Raw genomic sequence first — 16,437 nt, forward strand, 5'->3', positions numbered from 1 at the left:
CTCCTGGAGGCCTGAGGCTGGAGGGCAGGGGTAGGTGAGGGGGGAGCTGTGGCAGCATTAGGGCAGATCTGCAGCACTGCCAACTCTGGAGTTGACCCTGATCCAGATATGTTGCTCTTTTTAATATGATATTCACGTTCGTTTGTTTGCTTGCTTTTAATTCAAGCGTAATAAGTGCTCAAACTTGTAATTTGTGTCATGGAGAAGGCTGGGAGGGCAGGAGAGGAGGAGAGAAGGGAGCGTGTAGGGCACTGAGAAGAGACACTCGGACTTGGTCTTTGAGGTCCCATGGCGCTGTTATACAGAGGAAGATTTGATCTAAGGAGCTATAATTTGGAGCAAGATAGATGGAGGTTAGACCAAAGGGAGAGTTTTCTAGTGGTCTAGATAGGGAGGTACCAGAATAGAAAAAGGGAGGCCTGGAACATTAGAGGTAAGTCAGCTTCCTTAACCAGGCCCAGCTGGAGGAGGGGAGGGAGAGGCCGGGGGCAGTGGAGGAGAAATGAGGGTGAGAAAGGAAAGGCAGAAGTGGAGGAGTGGAAGAGGGAGACCAGGAGATAGGAAGGAGAGCAGGAGACAGGAAGAGGAGAAGCAGGAGGAGAGGAGAGGAGACGAGAAAAATGGATGATCAGGGTGGAGAATGACCTCAAAACCTCTGGGCTCACTCGTCATCAGTGAGGAGCTTCTCAGGGGAAGCAGGAGAGAGAAGGATCTTGGGCCACCGGGAAGCCCTGAGACCCTAGGGCACGCGGCCCAGTATCTTCTGGGCCCTGTGCTGTTGACTCAGCCCCCGCACACTTCCCTTTTCTACCCTACGCAGCAGGCCGGTGCATCTCTTCCCCTCCCCCGCCTCTCAGCTGCTCGTGTGGCTGGAGCTGAGAGTCAGGACTGGGCCACCAAGGCCCAGGCAGAGGGCTCTCCCCTGAGTTCTAATCCGCTGTCCCAGGGCCCCAGCCAGTGTCCCCAACTTGAGGTTCATACCCTCAGCCTCAGCAATGTGGATCCCGCTCTTTGGTTTCTGAGAAACAGGGAAACTTGGAGGGAGTGGTCTTGTCAGCTCCTGTTCCTGCTCTTCAACCTCCAAGAGTGGAGGGAAAATCCGGGCATCTGAGGTGACCACTAAGGAAGGTCCTGGATTAGGAGGGAAGAATGGTATCCCATCTTGGCACCTTCCCAGGCTTTTGGGGAAGCTCAGGGGCTTGAGGAGGGACAGAAAAGAGGTCAGGGAGAGTGACTTGACCTGCAGAGACCAGGGGGAAGCAGGAGAAGAAAAAGCTGAGGTGGGAAATGCCAGCCTCTGAGGTTTTGAGGTAGGGCACACAGCGTGCCCCATCTCGGCAGAGACCAGAGCAGGAAGAACTGATGTTGCAGCTGGAGGGTGGAGGGTAGATGCCAGGAAGGACTTCCTAGGATGGGAGAGACTAACCGGGTGAGAGGAATAGAGGGAGCTCTCTAAGGTTTTGGGGGAGAGACTCGAGATCAAAACTAGGCTCCTGCTGCCTAGAGGTTAGCGGTGGACATGCTCCCTCCCGCAAAGAGCTCGTGTGACCTTGGCTGAGTGTGTGCGTGTGACCTTGGCTGAGTGTGTGCGGAAGAGGTAGAGGTTTGGGATCCTGACCTCTGGGTTGGGGGTGGCATTATGCCGCTTTCAGCCAATCTAATTAGGGGATCTCCTGCCCCCCACTGTGACTGCCACGGAGACAGCGGCTCCAACACCGGTTGTCATGGTTATAAGAGGAGCTAACTCCCATAGATTTGAAAGCGCTGGTGAGCTGGCACCCTCTGCTTCGCCTGCTCTCCCCTCCTCTCTGCGCATCTTCCCCCGGCACAGAGAGGAGAGTACAGCAGCTCGGGGGCGAGCAGAGCTAGGGCTGGAAGGTGGAGTGAGGACGCGGAGGTCTAGAGCCAGGGAGATGAGTGGCAACAGGAGGCAGCCCAGCCGCCGGGGCCAGGTAGGTCAGGGGCCAGCTAGGCCCCTCTCAGGGCTGGGCTGGTCACTCCTGGACCGCTGCCTCCGACACCCTGAGACAGGCTCTGCTTTAGGAAGTGGTGTCTTTCCGGCAACGCCAGGCGGGCATCATTCCCTCACCTCTGCCCTCAACCTGTCTCTCTGGACCCTCAGGAACCCTGGCATCTTCCAGCCTCACTTCCTGTCTCTCTCCCCTTCCACAGACCCGGGAAAAGGAGAAGATGAAGGAAGCCAAGGATGCCCGCTATACCAATGGGCACCTCTTCACCACCATCTCCGTTTCGGGCATGACCATGTGCTATGCCTGTAACAAGAGCATCACAGCCAAGGAAGCCCTCATCTGCCCAAGTAAGTTGTTTGGACCCTGAATGTCTCTCTGACTCGGTGCCCACTGACCCTAACCTTTCCATCTGTCCTTTTTGCCCTGGATCCATAAGGGTCAGTCTCTTCTCGGAGCCCCAGCAAGGCCCAAATACCAGCGCCAGATGCTTGAGCCTTTTCTCCCTTTGCTCACACCTAGGAGTGGTGGCGGTCCGAATATGGCATAAGGAGGACTAGCTGGGAATGTGGGGGAGGGGAGGCAGGGATGGCTCCCCTTGCAGCTGTCGTCCACTGGGCATCCCCCAGCTCCCTGAACAGCTGCTGAGGGTCAGGGGAACTGATTGGAGAAGGAGCAGGAATGTTGCGGGGGGGGGGGGGGGGGGGGACCGGGAGGGGAAGATAGGGGAGCTGGGTGGGAAGCTGCCGGCCTTGCAGCTGGTTCTGCCTGTCTTCCTGGGCAGAACTGGACATTCGGGACTTCAGGGTCCCCCTGCCCTTCGCTTTCTGTTGACTGGGTGGAGGCTGAAATCTCTAAATCCCTGCACTTTGAAGCAGAGGATGGGATTAGCACCCTCCATCTCCAGTTTTAGTCTGACTGATCCACAGTGAGAAAGAGAGACCACAGCAGGAACATGTGTGTTGGGGGACAGGGCTTAGATCTCCTGACCTTCATCCACATCGAGGGTAGCCCTGTTTTTAGGAAGTACAAGCAAGGAATTCTTCAGGATGCCCAGACAGAGGGCTCCTGTCGTGTCCCGTCTCCCTCCCCACTGCCCACAATTTATGGCAAAGAGCTGCTTCTGCCTAGAGCAAGACCACTGTGACCTGCTAATGAATAGTGGGACAAAAGCCGTAGCCTCTAAATCCCTATGGAACTTGGGGCAGGCACCCCCAGAAAGAACCAGTGGGGCCTCCCTACTTTCTCACTGCTCAACTTAGAGTTTTGAGGATGAGGAGGGAACCCCAATCTAGATCCCTCTAGAGACCTGACAGAATTCCCAATCTGGAAGCTTGTTGCCAGGGGAACTGGGGAGGCGGGCAGCAAGCACTATTTTGAGAGCAGGTGGAAAGCGGAGGTTCGATCCAGAGACACTGGGTGCTGGGGGTAGAAGGGAGCTTCAGAGGGGTGGGGGCAGCTGCAGCCCCCACTTCTGTCTGCCCCTCTGCCCCACCCTGCTCGCCTTGTATTTGTGGAAGTGAGTGTGGTGCTGGGTATTGTCTGAAGGACTTAGCAGAGTTTCCGGTGTTGTTGGACGGCAGAGGGGAAGCTGGAGAGGGCCAAGGGCTGAGGGCATGTTGGGGAAAGGGTCAGCCAGTGGTCCCTGAGCCTAGGCTTGGCTCCTCCTCCTCTCCTCTCCTCTCCTCTCCTCTCCTCTCTTCTCCTACCCCATGGCAAGGTAGGGTGGGTGATGGGAGAGCAGCATATGGAGTGTGGGAGCTGTGGCTTCGCCTTAGTTGGGGAACAGCCCTCCCCAGGCCTGGAAGGAAGGAGGCAGACTGACTGGAGTGGTAGCAAGTGTTGCTGAGGCCTGCAGAAGGCAGGCGGGCAGGCTTGGGAGGGCAGGGCAGGGCAGGGCCTGTCCCCACTCTACCACTGGACCCATCAGCCTTCGCTGATGTTCAGGCCCAGCCAGAGTTCATGAGCATATGTGTGGTTCAACGGAAAGAGCACAGCCTTTGGATTCAGGCACACCTGCGTTTAAATCCTAGTTCTAACATTAGCTGTATGACCTCTGGCAGACGATTTAACCTCTCCAGGAGACAGGGTCCTCATCTGTAAAATGAGGATAATTGAATCTACCTCAAAGACTTGTTAGGATCGAGTAAATGTGGAACAGTGACTAGATGCTCAGGGGATGTTAATTCCCCCCTCTCTGCCCCTAGCCCCCATCCCAGCTGCTCCTGTGCCATCTTCTGTTCCGTGGGCGTCCTCTCTTCCATCTGTCATTCTCAACCACCTTTGTGCTTCTTGAGCTCGTCTCTGGCAGCCAGTAACCCCTTCTTCCCTCTAGTCCACCTCGCAGGTCATCTTTGAGTCAGGATTGCCCACCCCTCCTGATTGCTCAGTTCCCGTCGACACCTATACCCCCTCACTTCATTTCCTGCTTGAAGGAAGGGGGAGGCGGGAGGAGAGGGTCTGGAGTGCGGTGATGGTCAAGAAGTCTGGGAAGGGGGGAGAGTCTCTGAGACTGTGTGGCCAGGGGGAGATGGGTGTCTGCATGTGGGTGTGTCCCCTCCTGTACCACCCGGCCCTCCCTTTACCCTCTCTACCCCACCCTCCCAGCCTGCAATGTGACTATCCACAACCGCTGTAAAGACACCCTCGCCAACTGTACCAAGGTCAAGCAGAAGGTGAGATGGCAGGGAGGGCAGAGGGCTGGGGGAGAGGGTAGTGAGTGTGTGGTACCCACATGGCTTTTCCATTCATTCCTTACCCTGTGTTCCTCAACCCCTCTCCTCACCATGGGGCAGCCCAGACCCTCAGCCCCGGGCCTCAGGCCCCGAGGGGGCCAAGCCTATCGCTGCAGACACATCCCTCCAGCACTGGGCTCAGCTACCCTGATGCCCTTGGCCACCGTAGCAGCTTTCTCCCAAGGGGCCAGCGGCCCAGCTCCTGCCCCATGCCTGTGGGGGCGACCCTTGTGTGACAGCTATTCTTGGTATCTCTTTCTTGCTCTCTGCCTCACAGCAACAGAAAGCTGCCCTGCTGAAGAACAACACTGCCTTGCAGTCTGTTTCACTTCGCAGTAAGAGTGAGTAGTGAGGGCGTGCAGAAGCCCCCTAGGACCCTCGACCCAGGCCTCTCAGCCCTTGGCTCTGCTGCCCCCCTGAGGTCATTCCTGGGCACAGCACTTTCTTCCCCTCACTTGGAAGCAGTTGGAGGGGCCATAAAGGATCTCCAGACTCCCGGGCTTAGGGGCAGGACAGGAGAATTCAAATGGGGATGAGGGCTTGGATGACCAGTCATCTGAGCCTGGTCACATCCTGTATTACTATTATCGATTATTTACACCGTACTTGGGAGTGTTGGCGGCAGCTGTCAAGTATTAGTTCAGACAGCTTTGGTGTAACAGAAGGAGCATGGTACTTAGTAAAAAAGGCCAGATTCTGAGTCCCTGCTCAGCCACTAGCTGAGTCACCCCAGACAAATCTCTTAACCTTTCTGAGCTTCAGGTTGCTCATAGGCTTATTGCGGGAAGAGAGGAGATAAGGAAAGCCCTTTGTAAACATTGAAAGTATTTCAGGGTATAAGGTGGCATTGCTGTTATCACCTTTCTTTGACAAGAGGCTGCTAAGGGTGGGGTGGGAGAGGAGGCCTCACTTCTGGTTGAGAAGCCTGGCAGGCCTGAATCTTGGGACGCCACCAGTTTGATGTCTGCCTGCTCCATATCCCCCACAGCCACCACCCGGGAGCGGCCCAGCTCTGCCATCTATCCCTCCGACAGCTTCAGGCAGTCCCTGCTTGGCTCCCGCCGTGGCCGCTCCTCCTTGTCTTTAGCCAAGAGTGTTTCCACCACCAACATTGCTGGGTGAGCCTCTACTTGGGGAAGGGAGAGCCAGGTAGACAGAGAGTGTGGCAGTGGAGCCCGGGGGGGCTGAGAGGTCCTTCCCATCCCTGAGTTCAGAATTATAGACAGACAGGTAAGGAGAATTTGGGGTGACTGCCTCTCGGATCCTGGCCTCAGTTCCCCAGCCGGGAAGGGATCTGTTGCCTGAGTTGAGTGATGCAGCCAGCCTCCACTTCCCTCAGACACTTCAATGATGAGTCTCCCCTGGGGCTGCGCCGGATTCTGTCCCAGTCCACAGACTCCCTCAACATGCGGAACCGAACCCTGTCGGTGGAGTCCCTCATCGACGAAGGTGACCGTGCCTGGGCCTGGGGGACACCTGGGGCTGAGGGGCTGACGGGAGCAGGCCTGCAAACGGTCCGGTGGGAAGGGATCTAGAGAAGGGCCCGGGACCTGGGGAAGAGGATTTGGCTTTGAGTTGTTTCCCCCATGGATGTCTAGGTGCAGAGGTCATCTACAACGAACTGATGAGTGACTTTGAGATGGATGAGAAGGACTTTGCAGCTGATTCCTGGAGCCTTGCTGTGGACAGCAGCTTCTTGCAGCAGCATAAAAAGGAAGTGATGAAGCAGCAGGATGTCATCTACGGTGAGCCAAGAAGACCACTTCTAGACTCCTGTTTCTTCACTAGATCCTGTGTTCTGTGCCCCTCTGCCAGCCCTCACTGCTCAAGACGCTTTCCTTCTTATCCCCCTTACCTCCAGGACCCTGCCTGGCGTCCCACAAGTTGCTACCGGGTCCCCCACCTTTTGGGACTGTTGGTCTCCAAGGCCCTATCTTTATCACTTTCTTCAAGTCAATTCTTAGTCTTTACTCTCTGCCTGTGCCATGCCCAACACTGGGCTGGGGACAGTGGGAAACCTGGACATGTAGAAGACATGTGGTTCTTGCCCTAAAACCGCTTACAGCTTGAGATGGCAAGGCATAAAGATAGAAAATGATTAGAAAATGATCTAAGAGCATAAGAATGCAGAATGTTAACCTGGAAGGGACCTTGAAAACCTCAAACGAGCTCTGAGGTCTCCAGCCTAGGCCCCAACAATTGTGGCCAAGCCAGGGTGGAGGCCGAATGTCCCGTTGTCCCCACAGAGCTAATCCAGACGGAACTGCACCACGTGCGGACACTGAAGATCATGACCCGCCTCTTCCGCACGGGGATGCTGGAAGAGCTACAGCTGGAGCCTGCAGTGGTCCAGGGCCTGTTCCCCTGCGTGGACGAGCTCAGTGACATCCATACACGATTCCTCAGCCAACTGTTAGAACGCCGACGCCAGGCCCTGTGCCCTGGCAGCACCCGGAACTTTGTCATCCATCGTTTGGGTGACCTGCTCATCAGCCAGGTGTGAAAAGGCAGGATTCATGGGCAACATTCATGGAAGGAGGTGTGACTGGAGTGGGCATTTCTTGCCTCCAAACTCTAGGGGGTGGAGCCAGGGAGGGCTGGAGAGGCAGGAAGCCAGCCTGTTTGGCGGGACGCCGGAGGGTGTCTAGGGGATAAGGTATGTCTAAGGGATGTGCTGACCCAGCCTTGCTCCCTCGACTTCTAGTTCTCAGGTCCCAGCGCCGAGCAGATGCGTAAGACCTACTCGGAGTTCTGTAGCCGCCACACCAAGGCCGTAAAGCTCTACAAGGAGCTGTACGCCCGAGACAAGCGCTTCCAGCAGTTCATCCGGGTGAGCAGACCTGTCCAGGGCCCACGCTCAGAGCCTCCTCTAGGGGCCCAGTCCCAGCCTTCCCCACTCACGGGCGAGCACGTGTGTGCTGCCCCCACACGGAGGTCAGGTGTTCACCACCCCTCTTGGACCCATCCTCTCGCGGATCCTGTCAACCGTAACCCCTCATAGTGGGAGAACAAGTGCTTTTCGCTGCCTTGTCTGGTTGGTCCTTACAATAAGCCTGTGGCCTTATCCCCATTTTCCAGATGCAGTCACCTAAGCCAGCGTGAGGTAAATGGCCAAGTTAGGGCCAGCACCAGAGCTTAGGCTCCAAGTCCAGCGTTCTTTCTGTTGCCCTCCCCTCTGGCCGCACTCTGGCCCTGAGCCCCGCCTCTACCCTTGTAGAAAGTGACCCGCTCGGCTGTGCTGAAGCGGCATGGGGTCCAGGAGTGCATCCTACTGGTGACTCAGCGCATCACCAAGTACCCGGTGCTCATCAACCGGATCTTGCAGCATTCCCACGGTGAGAGGGAGGGAGGGCCCCAGGAGCAGGGTGGGGAGGGGGCTGTCTGGGGTGAGAAAAGGCTCAAGATAACCAAGGGAAGGTATGGGGGCACACGTGGAACCCAGGACAGCCTCCGAAGGTGGGATGGAGACACGGTGGGAATTGGGGCTGGAGGGCAGCTGGCTCACCCGTCCTTCATGCCAACCCTGGCACCAGGGATGGAGGAGGAACGCCAGGACCTGACGACAGCACTGGGGCTAGTGAAGGAGTTGCTGTCCAATGTGGACCAGGATGTGCATGAGCTGGAGAAAGGTGCCCGCCTGCAGGAGATCTACAACCGCATGGACCCTCGGGCCCAGACCCCAGTGCCTGGCAAGGGCCCTTTTGGCCGAGAGGAGCTTCTGCGGCGCAAGCTGATCCATGATGGTTGCCTGCTCTGGAAGACGGCAACTGGGCGCTTCAAAGGTCAGTGGTCAGCTTGGCAGGCCGGGCAAGAGTCCGCTGTCAGATATAGAGAGGGAGAAGCATCCAGCCCTTAGGACCTCTTTTTATGCAGCCCTACACCCAGGGTGAGACCCAGTGGGAGGAAAGAATGTGGTCTCTGTTGCAGCTAAAGTCTGAATCTGGATTTAACTTCATGGACCATACAAGGACTTCCTTATTAGTATTTATTCATTTCTTTGGTCCTTGTGTGCCTGGAGAACTACCAGTTTTGATGAGGAGGACAGAGAAACTCCAGGATTGGAGGACAAGATCAGGGTAGTTGGTCCTCCAGCTGGAATCCCACCTGCCAGGACTGGGACTGGGGAATGGGCAGGAGCTTTGGGGAGACAGCTGGGAAAGGCCCACAGGAGGGGCCTGAGCCCAGGGAAGGATGGGCAGGGTGGAGAGGAGCGAAAAGAGCAGAGAGGGCATGCGAGCGTCAGGGGCACAATTCCCATTCCCTTTCCCAGGTTGCACTGGACAAGTCTTCCCTACCTAAATCAAGGCAAGAGAGTAGCAGGCCTTGGCTTTGTGGGTGAAGAATGAGGGACAAAAGTCAACTGTGCTATCTGAGGCCAGAGCCTGCCCAGAGCCTCTGTCCCATGTCATGAAACCCCCACTCCACGTACTTGGGTACCTCAGTCTCCACCAGCCACTTTCCTTCATCCCTTTCTCTTCTTCCCATCCCTCCCACGCAGAAGCTAAAAATGTAAACCATGGGGGGTTAAAAATAGCAAGGCTGGAGAGCTTTATTTCTGAAGCATTTAGCAAAAGCCCTCCCCTTCTGAGTGCCCACAGTTTAGTAAAATTTCCAAGGGCAAAGGGTGACTGTGTTTTCTTGACTGTGACATCTGAGTTTTATGGACTCGACTTTTGTTTCCCCCCTCAGTCTTAAAGTGCTGGACCTCATAGGATCTGAAAGCCTGGAAGGTGGGGCAGAGAAGGAAAAGGAAGGAGGGGCCTGCTGGGGTTGGAGGAGATGGGTGTGTTCAACTGGGGAGAGATGGATGAGGAACCCAACTTTCGCCCTCCCTACCCAGCACTAAATGAGAAGTGGAAATATGCTGGGGCAGGGGAATTTAGGTCAGATGTCCACAAAAGTCTTGTGTTAGTTTGTTGTTAGATATGGAACTGAAAGGCTGAAAAAAGGTGGCCCCTCCTACTCTGGAAATCCTTTTTACCCTCACAAAAATCTGGGATCCTTTCACCCAGAAAAATACACGTGTTATATTAATATGTTAAATTGCCTGTGCAACTTCAGAGGGTTTGCAGAGCCCCTGAAGCCTGCAGTGGGTATCACAGGGATCTGCAGAGCCTGTGTTAAACCTGCATCCGTTGGCTGAAGAGGGTTTTCTTCAAAGGCGGTGGGTGATCCCTTATGGTCTCCTCCAGCCCATGAAGCTGTTTCATCTGATAGCACATGCGCTTTTTTTCCTCTCGTTTCTGAGCTGTAAGACTGGGGACATGGGAGGTCTGCAAAGGTGGAGGAAGCAACCAGAGGGAAGAGAGGCCAGGAAGAGGGGGCGTCGGGAGCACTAAGCTGTCAGGCTAGGCCTGGTCCTTGGGAAAGAGGGGAATAGCTGCTCGGACCCTCTAATGCTGACTGTTCTCCGGCCCTTCTCCCCCTGCCAGATGTGCTGATGCTGCTGATGACAGATGTGCTGGTGTTTCTCCAGGAAAAGGACCAGAAGTATATCTTCCCTACCCTGGTGAGACCCTCTTCCTCTTCCTTTCTCAGAACAGACAAGTGTTGCAGGCCTTTCTTGCTTTCCTACGTAAGCCCGAAAAAACCCTGGAATCCTCCACAGAGTCAAACAGCTGTTACTGTAACCGTTACTATAACGCGATAAGGAGAAATAAGAATAGCTGACAGGTGTTGTTACCGTGTGTGGGCACTGTTACACCTGTGAGCAAGGCCCATTATTATCCTCTTGTAGATAAGGAAAGGAAAGCTTAAAGTTAATTAAATTGTCAAGGGTCACATACATTTCTGAGTCCTCTCTGGCTGCCACCAGAGCCTGGGCTCTTCACTGGTATTGTGGGCTGACTCTTCAATCTTTTGAGTATTCTAGAAGGACTGAAGACCCAAGTATCCAAGGGTCAGGATTCCCAGGCTTAATCCTCCTTCTCCCCTGACTGGCAGGACAAGCCCTCAGTGGTACCGCTGCAGAATCTAATCGTTCGGGACATCGCCAACCAGGAGAAAGGGATGTTTCTGATCAGCTCGGGGCCCCCTGAGATGTATGAGGTCCACACGGCATCCCGAGATGACCGGAGCACCTGGATCCGCGTCATTCAGCAGAGCGTGCGAGTGTGAGTGTGTATATGGCCTCAGGGCACCTGCAGTTTAGGGCCCCGGGCCCGGGCACTTCGGCAAACAGAACCCAGGGTTCAGAGGTGGAGGCAGAGGCTGGGGGAGAGAGAAGATGGCACAAGGCAGGAAAGGTCATCTGTGTCCTCATTCCTGTAAAGTCGTATTTTATGCGATGACAACTCTGACCACCTTTCAAATGCAGCATGAGCTAACAAGCAAAGGAATTCTGTCGCATGGTGGCCTACCTGCCAGCCACCAGTACCGTTTCAGCTGCATTAACATCTCAGTCCATAGGCACTGGGCTGCTACTTGGATTGTATTGTGTTTTGCCTTCATCTTCTAAAAATGAATGAAAAAGAGGATAATGAAAGCATTGATACTGGAAATAAGAGGTGCAAGTCTCAGACAACCTCCATACAATAGAGGCAAGAAGGAAACTGTTCAGTTGCTAAAGCAGCAAATCCTTGGCTTCTGTTGGACACACATTAGGTCTGAGGCAGTCAACTGTGTATCTGCTCTGGTGAAAAAGTCAAGTAAATGCGTGCGTGTAAAATGTTGAAAACGGATTCCTGAAGATTATGCCTAAAGATAAACTCAATTAGGATGTTTATGATATTTTTTAGCTTTCAAGGAATGGATTCTTCTGGACTTTATAATATGTAAAGCTACTTTTTTTTTTTTACTTCTACAATTTAGACTTTCGAATCAATTTTTCAGAAATGCATACAAAAGTATGAAATTGCCTTTTCTAGGAAAACAATACAAAATATCTGTCCCATTCACGGTAGATCCATGAGTGGCCTCTTTATTAATAGTATAATATTTGTAATTGTGAAATCGTAATTAATATTATTCTTTGTAATTGATTTATTGAGCTTCTGCCGTGTTCAAAGCACTGTTACATTATTTCCTCTAATACTAACCAAAACCCTGTGAGGAAGATGTTATCCCCATTTTTCAGATGAGGAAGTAGATTAGCACCTGGTAAACGGGGGGGCCAGGATTTGAGCCCAGTTTGCTTGATGCCAAAACTGTAGTTGTCCCTCTGCACTGTGCTGCCTCTGCAGTGACCTCTGGAGAAGTTTATCCTTCCCAGTAAACACAGATGATGGGTGCTAAGAAAAGAGAGGGTCAGGAGCAGATGAAGCCAGGGCACGCGGCCGGTGAGCCCCTACCAGGGAAGCGAACAGCGTGTTTGGGAAGGAGGGAAAACTGATTCCTGGTCTGTAACCCAGCTTCCTCCCCCCAACCCCACCCGACCTGTTCTCCCTCCAGATGCCCATCCAGGGATGACTTCCCCCTGATTGAGACGGAGGATGAGGCTTACCTGCGGCGAATCAAGAGTAAGTCCGCCCAGAGAGCTTGTTAAATAATGTATGATACATCCACGATGGAATACCATGGAACTATTTAAAAAAGTGAGGTGGCTCTATGAGTGCCGATATAGATCCATAACTAAAATATACTAAGCGAAAGAGTGAAGTTTAAAACAAGGGTAAGGTGTATGCCACCACTCGTGTCAAAATAATGGAGATAGCTGTATGTCATATGTATTTTGTGTGTGTGTGTGTGTGTGTGTGTGTGTAATATCTCTAGCAAGATAAGCTATTGTTACTGTGGCTGCCTCTGGGAAGGTGAACTAGGAAGACCAGGATTGAGACAGGATTGATTACTTTTTTACTCTTAAGGCTTTATATTACTTAGGTTGTGATCTAACTGCTCTACCAAAAGACCAATGAAAGTCAGTTGCTTAAATGAGGCAGAGGATTATTTCTCTCCACGTAACAGTCCAGAAGTGGGAAGCGTGGGGTAGCCGTGCAGCTGTGCCATCTTCAATAGGAAAATCCCCCCTCTCGATGTCCAAAGTGGCTACTCCAGCTCCTGCTGTTACATCTGTACCCCAGCTGGCAGGGAGGAGTAAAGGAACAAGGAGAATTTATACCCATTTCTTTTAAGGGCGGATCTGGAAGACACTCACATCCATTGGCCAGAATTTAGTCATGTGGCAATGTCTAGCTGCAAGTCAATCTGGGAACTGTAGTCTAACTGGGCAGCCACGTGCCCAGATGAAACTTGTGTGCATCCTCTAAAAAAGCCCTTGTACTTCCTGGTCTAAAGGAAGATGGGGAAAATGAAAACTGGTGAACAACCTACAGTCCCTGCCACAAATTGTTTATGTTTGTTTTTAAAACCAAAGTGCATGTGTTACTTTTCCCCCAAAAAAGATTTCTTCTTTTTCGTAAATGCCAAAAACCCAAAATTAAGTCCTGTCACTCTGCCCAGCTCTGGACCTTAACCCCTGGGGCTGCCCCTCTGCTCCTGCCTCTTCTGGGTGCCCCTAGGCCCTCCCGTGTGCTCACCTGTTCCTTACCCACAGTGGAGCTGCAACAGAAAGACCGGGCACTGGTGGAGCTGCTGCAAGAGAAGGTCGGGCTGTTCGCCGAGATGACCCATTTCCAGGTGGAAGAGGATGGCGGCAGTGGGATGCCCCTGCCCACCCTGCCCAGGGGCCTTTTCCGCTCTGAGTCCCTTGAGGCCCCTCGTGGCGAGCGGCTGCTGCAGGATGCCATCCGTGAGGGTGAGGGAGCTCCTAGGGAAGAGTCCAGGCTCATCCACTCACCATCACAGAATATGACCACACGGCTAGACAGACAAGGGGGAGGTCGACTCCATAATCCACAAACTCCCCTGAGCGCCTGTTTGCTGCCAGGTGCTGGGAAGGCAGGGGCAGAGGCGTGGTCCTTGCTCCTGTTTGACACCTCTCATTAGCATCTACTTGTGCGGGCCCTTAGGCACCATTAATGACCTTTGTTTTGCCTGGTCTGTGGGTATGAGTGAGACCTCGCTGCCTGTGCAGGGGGAATTTCCCTAAATGCCTCAATATTCCATGTATATTGGTGAACGGCATCCCCTCCCATTCCCCACAGGGTTCTCTCTTGCTCCTGTCCTCATCTCTTCCTCTTTCCTTTCAGTGGAGAGCTTGAAGGACCTGCTGGTGGGGCCTGGAGTAGAGCTGCTCTCAACATCCCGAGAACCAGCCCTGCCAACGGATCCAGACAGCGGCGGTAACACGAGTCCTGGGGTCACTGCCAGTGAGTGCCAGGGCAGGGGACCAAGGTAGTGGGTGGGCAGGATTAAAGGGAATGGGGTAGTACCAGGGACCGAGTGGTTTCAGGGCCCTGGGGAAGTGAGCCCAGCCCGTCCTTTTCCCCTTCTCAACAGATGGTGAGGCCAGAACCTTCAATGGCTCGATTGAGCTCTGCAGGGCTGACTCAGACTCCAGCCAGAAGGTGGGTCCTCAGAAGGTGTCAGGACTTGGCTAGAGGGTGGGAAAGGGACAGCTGGCCTATAGATCCTTGACACAGAGCTATCAGGGACTTGTGTGCTTGCTGACTCCCCATCCTTGCCCATTTCTGCAGGATCGAAATGGAAATCAGCTGAGATCGCCCCAGGAGGTGAGATGGGAATTTGATGGTATAGGAAACTGAAGGGAGGATTTCTCAGTCTGAGAAATTGGAGTCCAATTTGGAGTGGTGTGGGGGAAAGTCTACACTTCAAAGTATCTGGAGTCTTATTGTCCCCACACCCACCTTTACTCAACTTCTGGGCAGTTCTCCCATCCTGAAGCTTGGGCCCTGTTCCCACCCTCTTCTCTGTCCTCAGGAAGCGTTGCAGCGATTGGTCAATCTCTATGGACTTCTACATGGCCTACAGGTCAGTGGGGCAAGGGGAGGAGCCAGACCAAAGCTGCCCGTTTTGGTGGGGCAGAGTCATCCTAACAGGCCTTTCTAAGCCTTCCTCCAATTTGAGCTCTCCAGGAATCATGACCTGGGCGCTGGGGAGGGAGGGGAAGGGGGAGAAGAAACGGGGTTCTGATACACCCGTCCGTCCCCATGCCACCCCCAGGCGGCTGTGGCCCAGCAGGACACTTTGATGGAAGCTCGGTTCCCTGAGGGCCCTGAGCGGCGGGAGAAGCTGTCTCGAGCCAACTCTCGGGATGGGGATGCTGGCAGAGCCGGGGTTGCCCCCGGGGCTCCTGAAAAGCAGGCCACAGAACTGGCATTACTGCAGCGGCAACACACGCTGCTGCAGGAGGAGCTGCGGCGCTGCCGGCGGCTAGGCGAAGAGCGGGCCACCGAGGCCGGCAGCCTGGAAGCCCGGCTCCGGGAAAGCGAGCAGGCCCGGGCTCTGCTGGAGCGGGAGGCCGAGGAGGCTCGCAGGCAGCTGGCCGCCTTGGGCCAGACTGAACCGCTCCCAGCGGAGGCCCCCTGGGCCCGCAGGCCTCTGGACCCTCGGCGTCGGAGCCTCCCTGCCGGCGATGCCCTGTACTTGAGTTTCACCCCCCCACAGGTAAGGAGGCTTGGAGGAGTGAGCTGACCTGGGGTGGACATAAGGGTCCATGAGAGAACCTGCAAGGAATGGGGGATTTGAGCTGAAATGAAATCAGGCAACAGACTTGAAGGATATTATGATGCTGGTTGGAGAACTGAAAAATTTGGATGGGTACAGAAAGAAATCAGTCAGTGGTGGCTCTACTGGGAGAGTCGCGTCTTGGGGCCCAGCAGGGCCTGCAGTCTTCACACTGCTCATTCCCTGGCCTGCTGCTTTTCCTGCCTGCTGTCCACAGCCCAGCCGAGGCCACGATCGCCTGGATTTGCCTGTGACTATTCGCTCTGTCCATCGACCATTTGAGGATCGAGAGAGACAGGAGCTGGGCAGCCCCGAGGAGCGGCTGCAAGATAGCAGTGACCCTGACACTGGCAGCGAGGAGGAAGGTGGTGGCCGTCTGTCTCCGCCCCATAGTCCACGAGGTGAGACCCAGGCAGAGACATGGAATAGAAGTGGGGTACAACCTGGGTAGAGACCCTTGGGTTTCCAAATGGAGTCTGTATCCTGGAACACAGGAACATTGAGGACGGTCCCTAAAATCCGAGTTCTACAGTAACCCTTGGGAGGGACGCACGGACTTCCCATTTTGTCCCATGGTGAATGAGTGGTGGAACTCGAGGAAGCAGAGAACGTAGGGTCCTTTCCTCTTCCAAAAAGCCAGTGATTCCCAACCTTCTCAAGTAGAAATAGATTTTTTTTCCCTTAAGATTGGCACCTGAGCTAACATCTGTTTCCAATCTTTTTTTTTTTTTTTCCTTCTTCTCCCCAAAGCCCTCCAGTACATAGTTGTATATTCTAGTTGTGAGTGCCTCTGGTTGTGCTATGTGGGACACCGCCTCAGCATGGCCTGATGAGAGGTGCTAGGTCCACGCCCAGGATCCAAACCAGTGAAACCCTGGGCCGCCAAAGCAGAGTGCACAGACTCGGCCACGGGGCCAGCCCTAGAAATAGATTTTTAAAGTAAAACAATTTCAAAGATCTCTAAGTTCTTAGAGTTGGTTCAGGAAATGCAAAACAACTAAAAGCTACTGTGACTTCATATAATAATCTTAATACATTTTGTATTTTATTAACCAAATTGTATCTTTGTATAGTTACAAAGTGTAAAAGGACCTAGGTGTGGCTAGGTGTGGCCTTGTTGACAGAGGTTTTTCTCTCACCCACGGGCTCACTGACCTCTGCCACTGACACCTCTGCTGTCCCTTGCAGCCTTCAGAGCTCTTCAGTACGCA

At 53.9% G+C, this 16,437-nt stretch overlaps 1 protein-coding gene across 14 annotated transcripts in view; it reads left to right on the forward strand.

Annotated features, from left to right (window-relative positions):
- Positions 1-16,437, forward strand: part of ARHGEF2 (Rho/Rac guanine nucleotide exchange factor 2) — a 50,498-nt gene that overhangs the window by 32,801 nt on the left and 1,260 nt on the right. For 13 of the 14 annotated variants that reach the window (XM_070268041.1, XM_070268042.1, XM_023641022.2 and 10 more), the window contains 20 exons: positions 2,173-2,317; positions 4,575-4,642; positions 4,980-5,043; positions 5,691-5,820; positions 6,042-6,151; positions 6,301-6,447; positions 6,949-7,199; positions 7,407-7,532; positions 7,920-8,037; positions 8,236-8,484; positions 10,135-10,211; positions 10,646-10,815; positions 12,092-12,159; positions 13,194-13,394; positions 13,789-13,908; positions 14,039-14,106; positions 14,236-14,271; positions 14,480-14,530; positions 14,723-15,166; positions 15,444-15,627. In XM_070268041.1, coding sequence (XP_070124142.1) covers positions 2,173-2,317; positions 4,575-4,642; positions 4,980-5,043; positions 5,691-5,820; positions 6,042-6,151; positions 6,301-6,447; positions 6,949-7,199; positions 7,407-7,532; positions 7,920-8,037; positions 8,236-8,484; positions 10,135-10,211; positions 10,646-10,815; positions 12,092-12,159; positions 13,194-13,394; positions 13,789-13,908; positions 14,039-14,106; positions 14,236-14,271; positions 14,480-14,530; positions 14,723-15,166; positions 15,444-15,627 — 2,827 coding nt within the window. Of the gene's footprint in view, positions 1-1,754; positions 1,953-2,172; positions 2,318-4,574; positions 4,643-4,979; positions 5,044-5,690; positions 5,821-6,041; positions 6,152-6,300; positions 6,448-6,948; positions 7,200-7,406; positions 7,533-7,919; positions 8,038-8,235; positions 8,485-10,134; positions 10,212-10,645; positions 10,816-12,091; positions 12,160-13,193; positions 13,395-13,788; positions 13,909-14,038; positions 14,107-14,235; positions 14,272-14,479; positions 14,531-14,722; positions 15,167-15,443; positions 15,628-16,437 lie in introns of those variants that run through there. The other variant, XM_070268044.1, reaches the window with a different exon arrangement.

The sequence above is a fragment of the Equus caballus genome, chromosome 5, assembly GCF_041296265.1.
Source record: "Equus caballus isolate H_3958 breed thoroughbred chromosome 5, TB-T2T, whole genome shotgun sequence".
Lineage (NCBI taxonomy): Eukaryota > Metazoa > Chordata > Mammalia > Perissodactyla > Equidae > Equus > Equus caballus.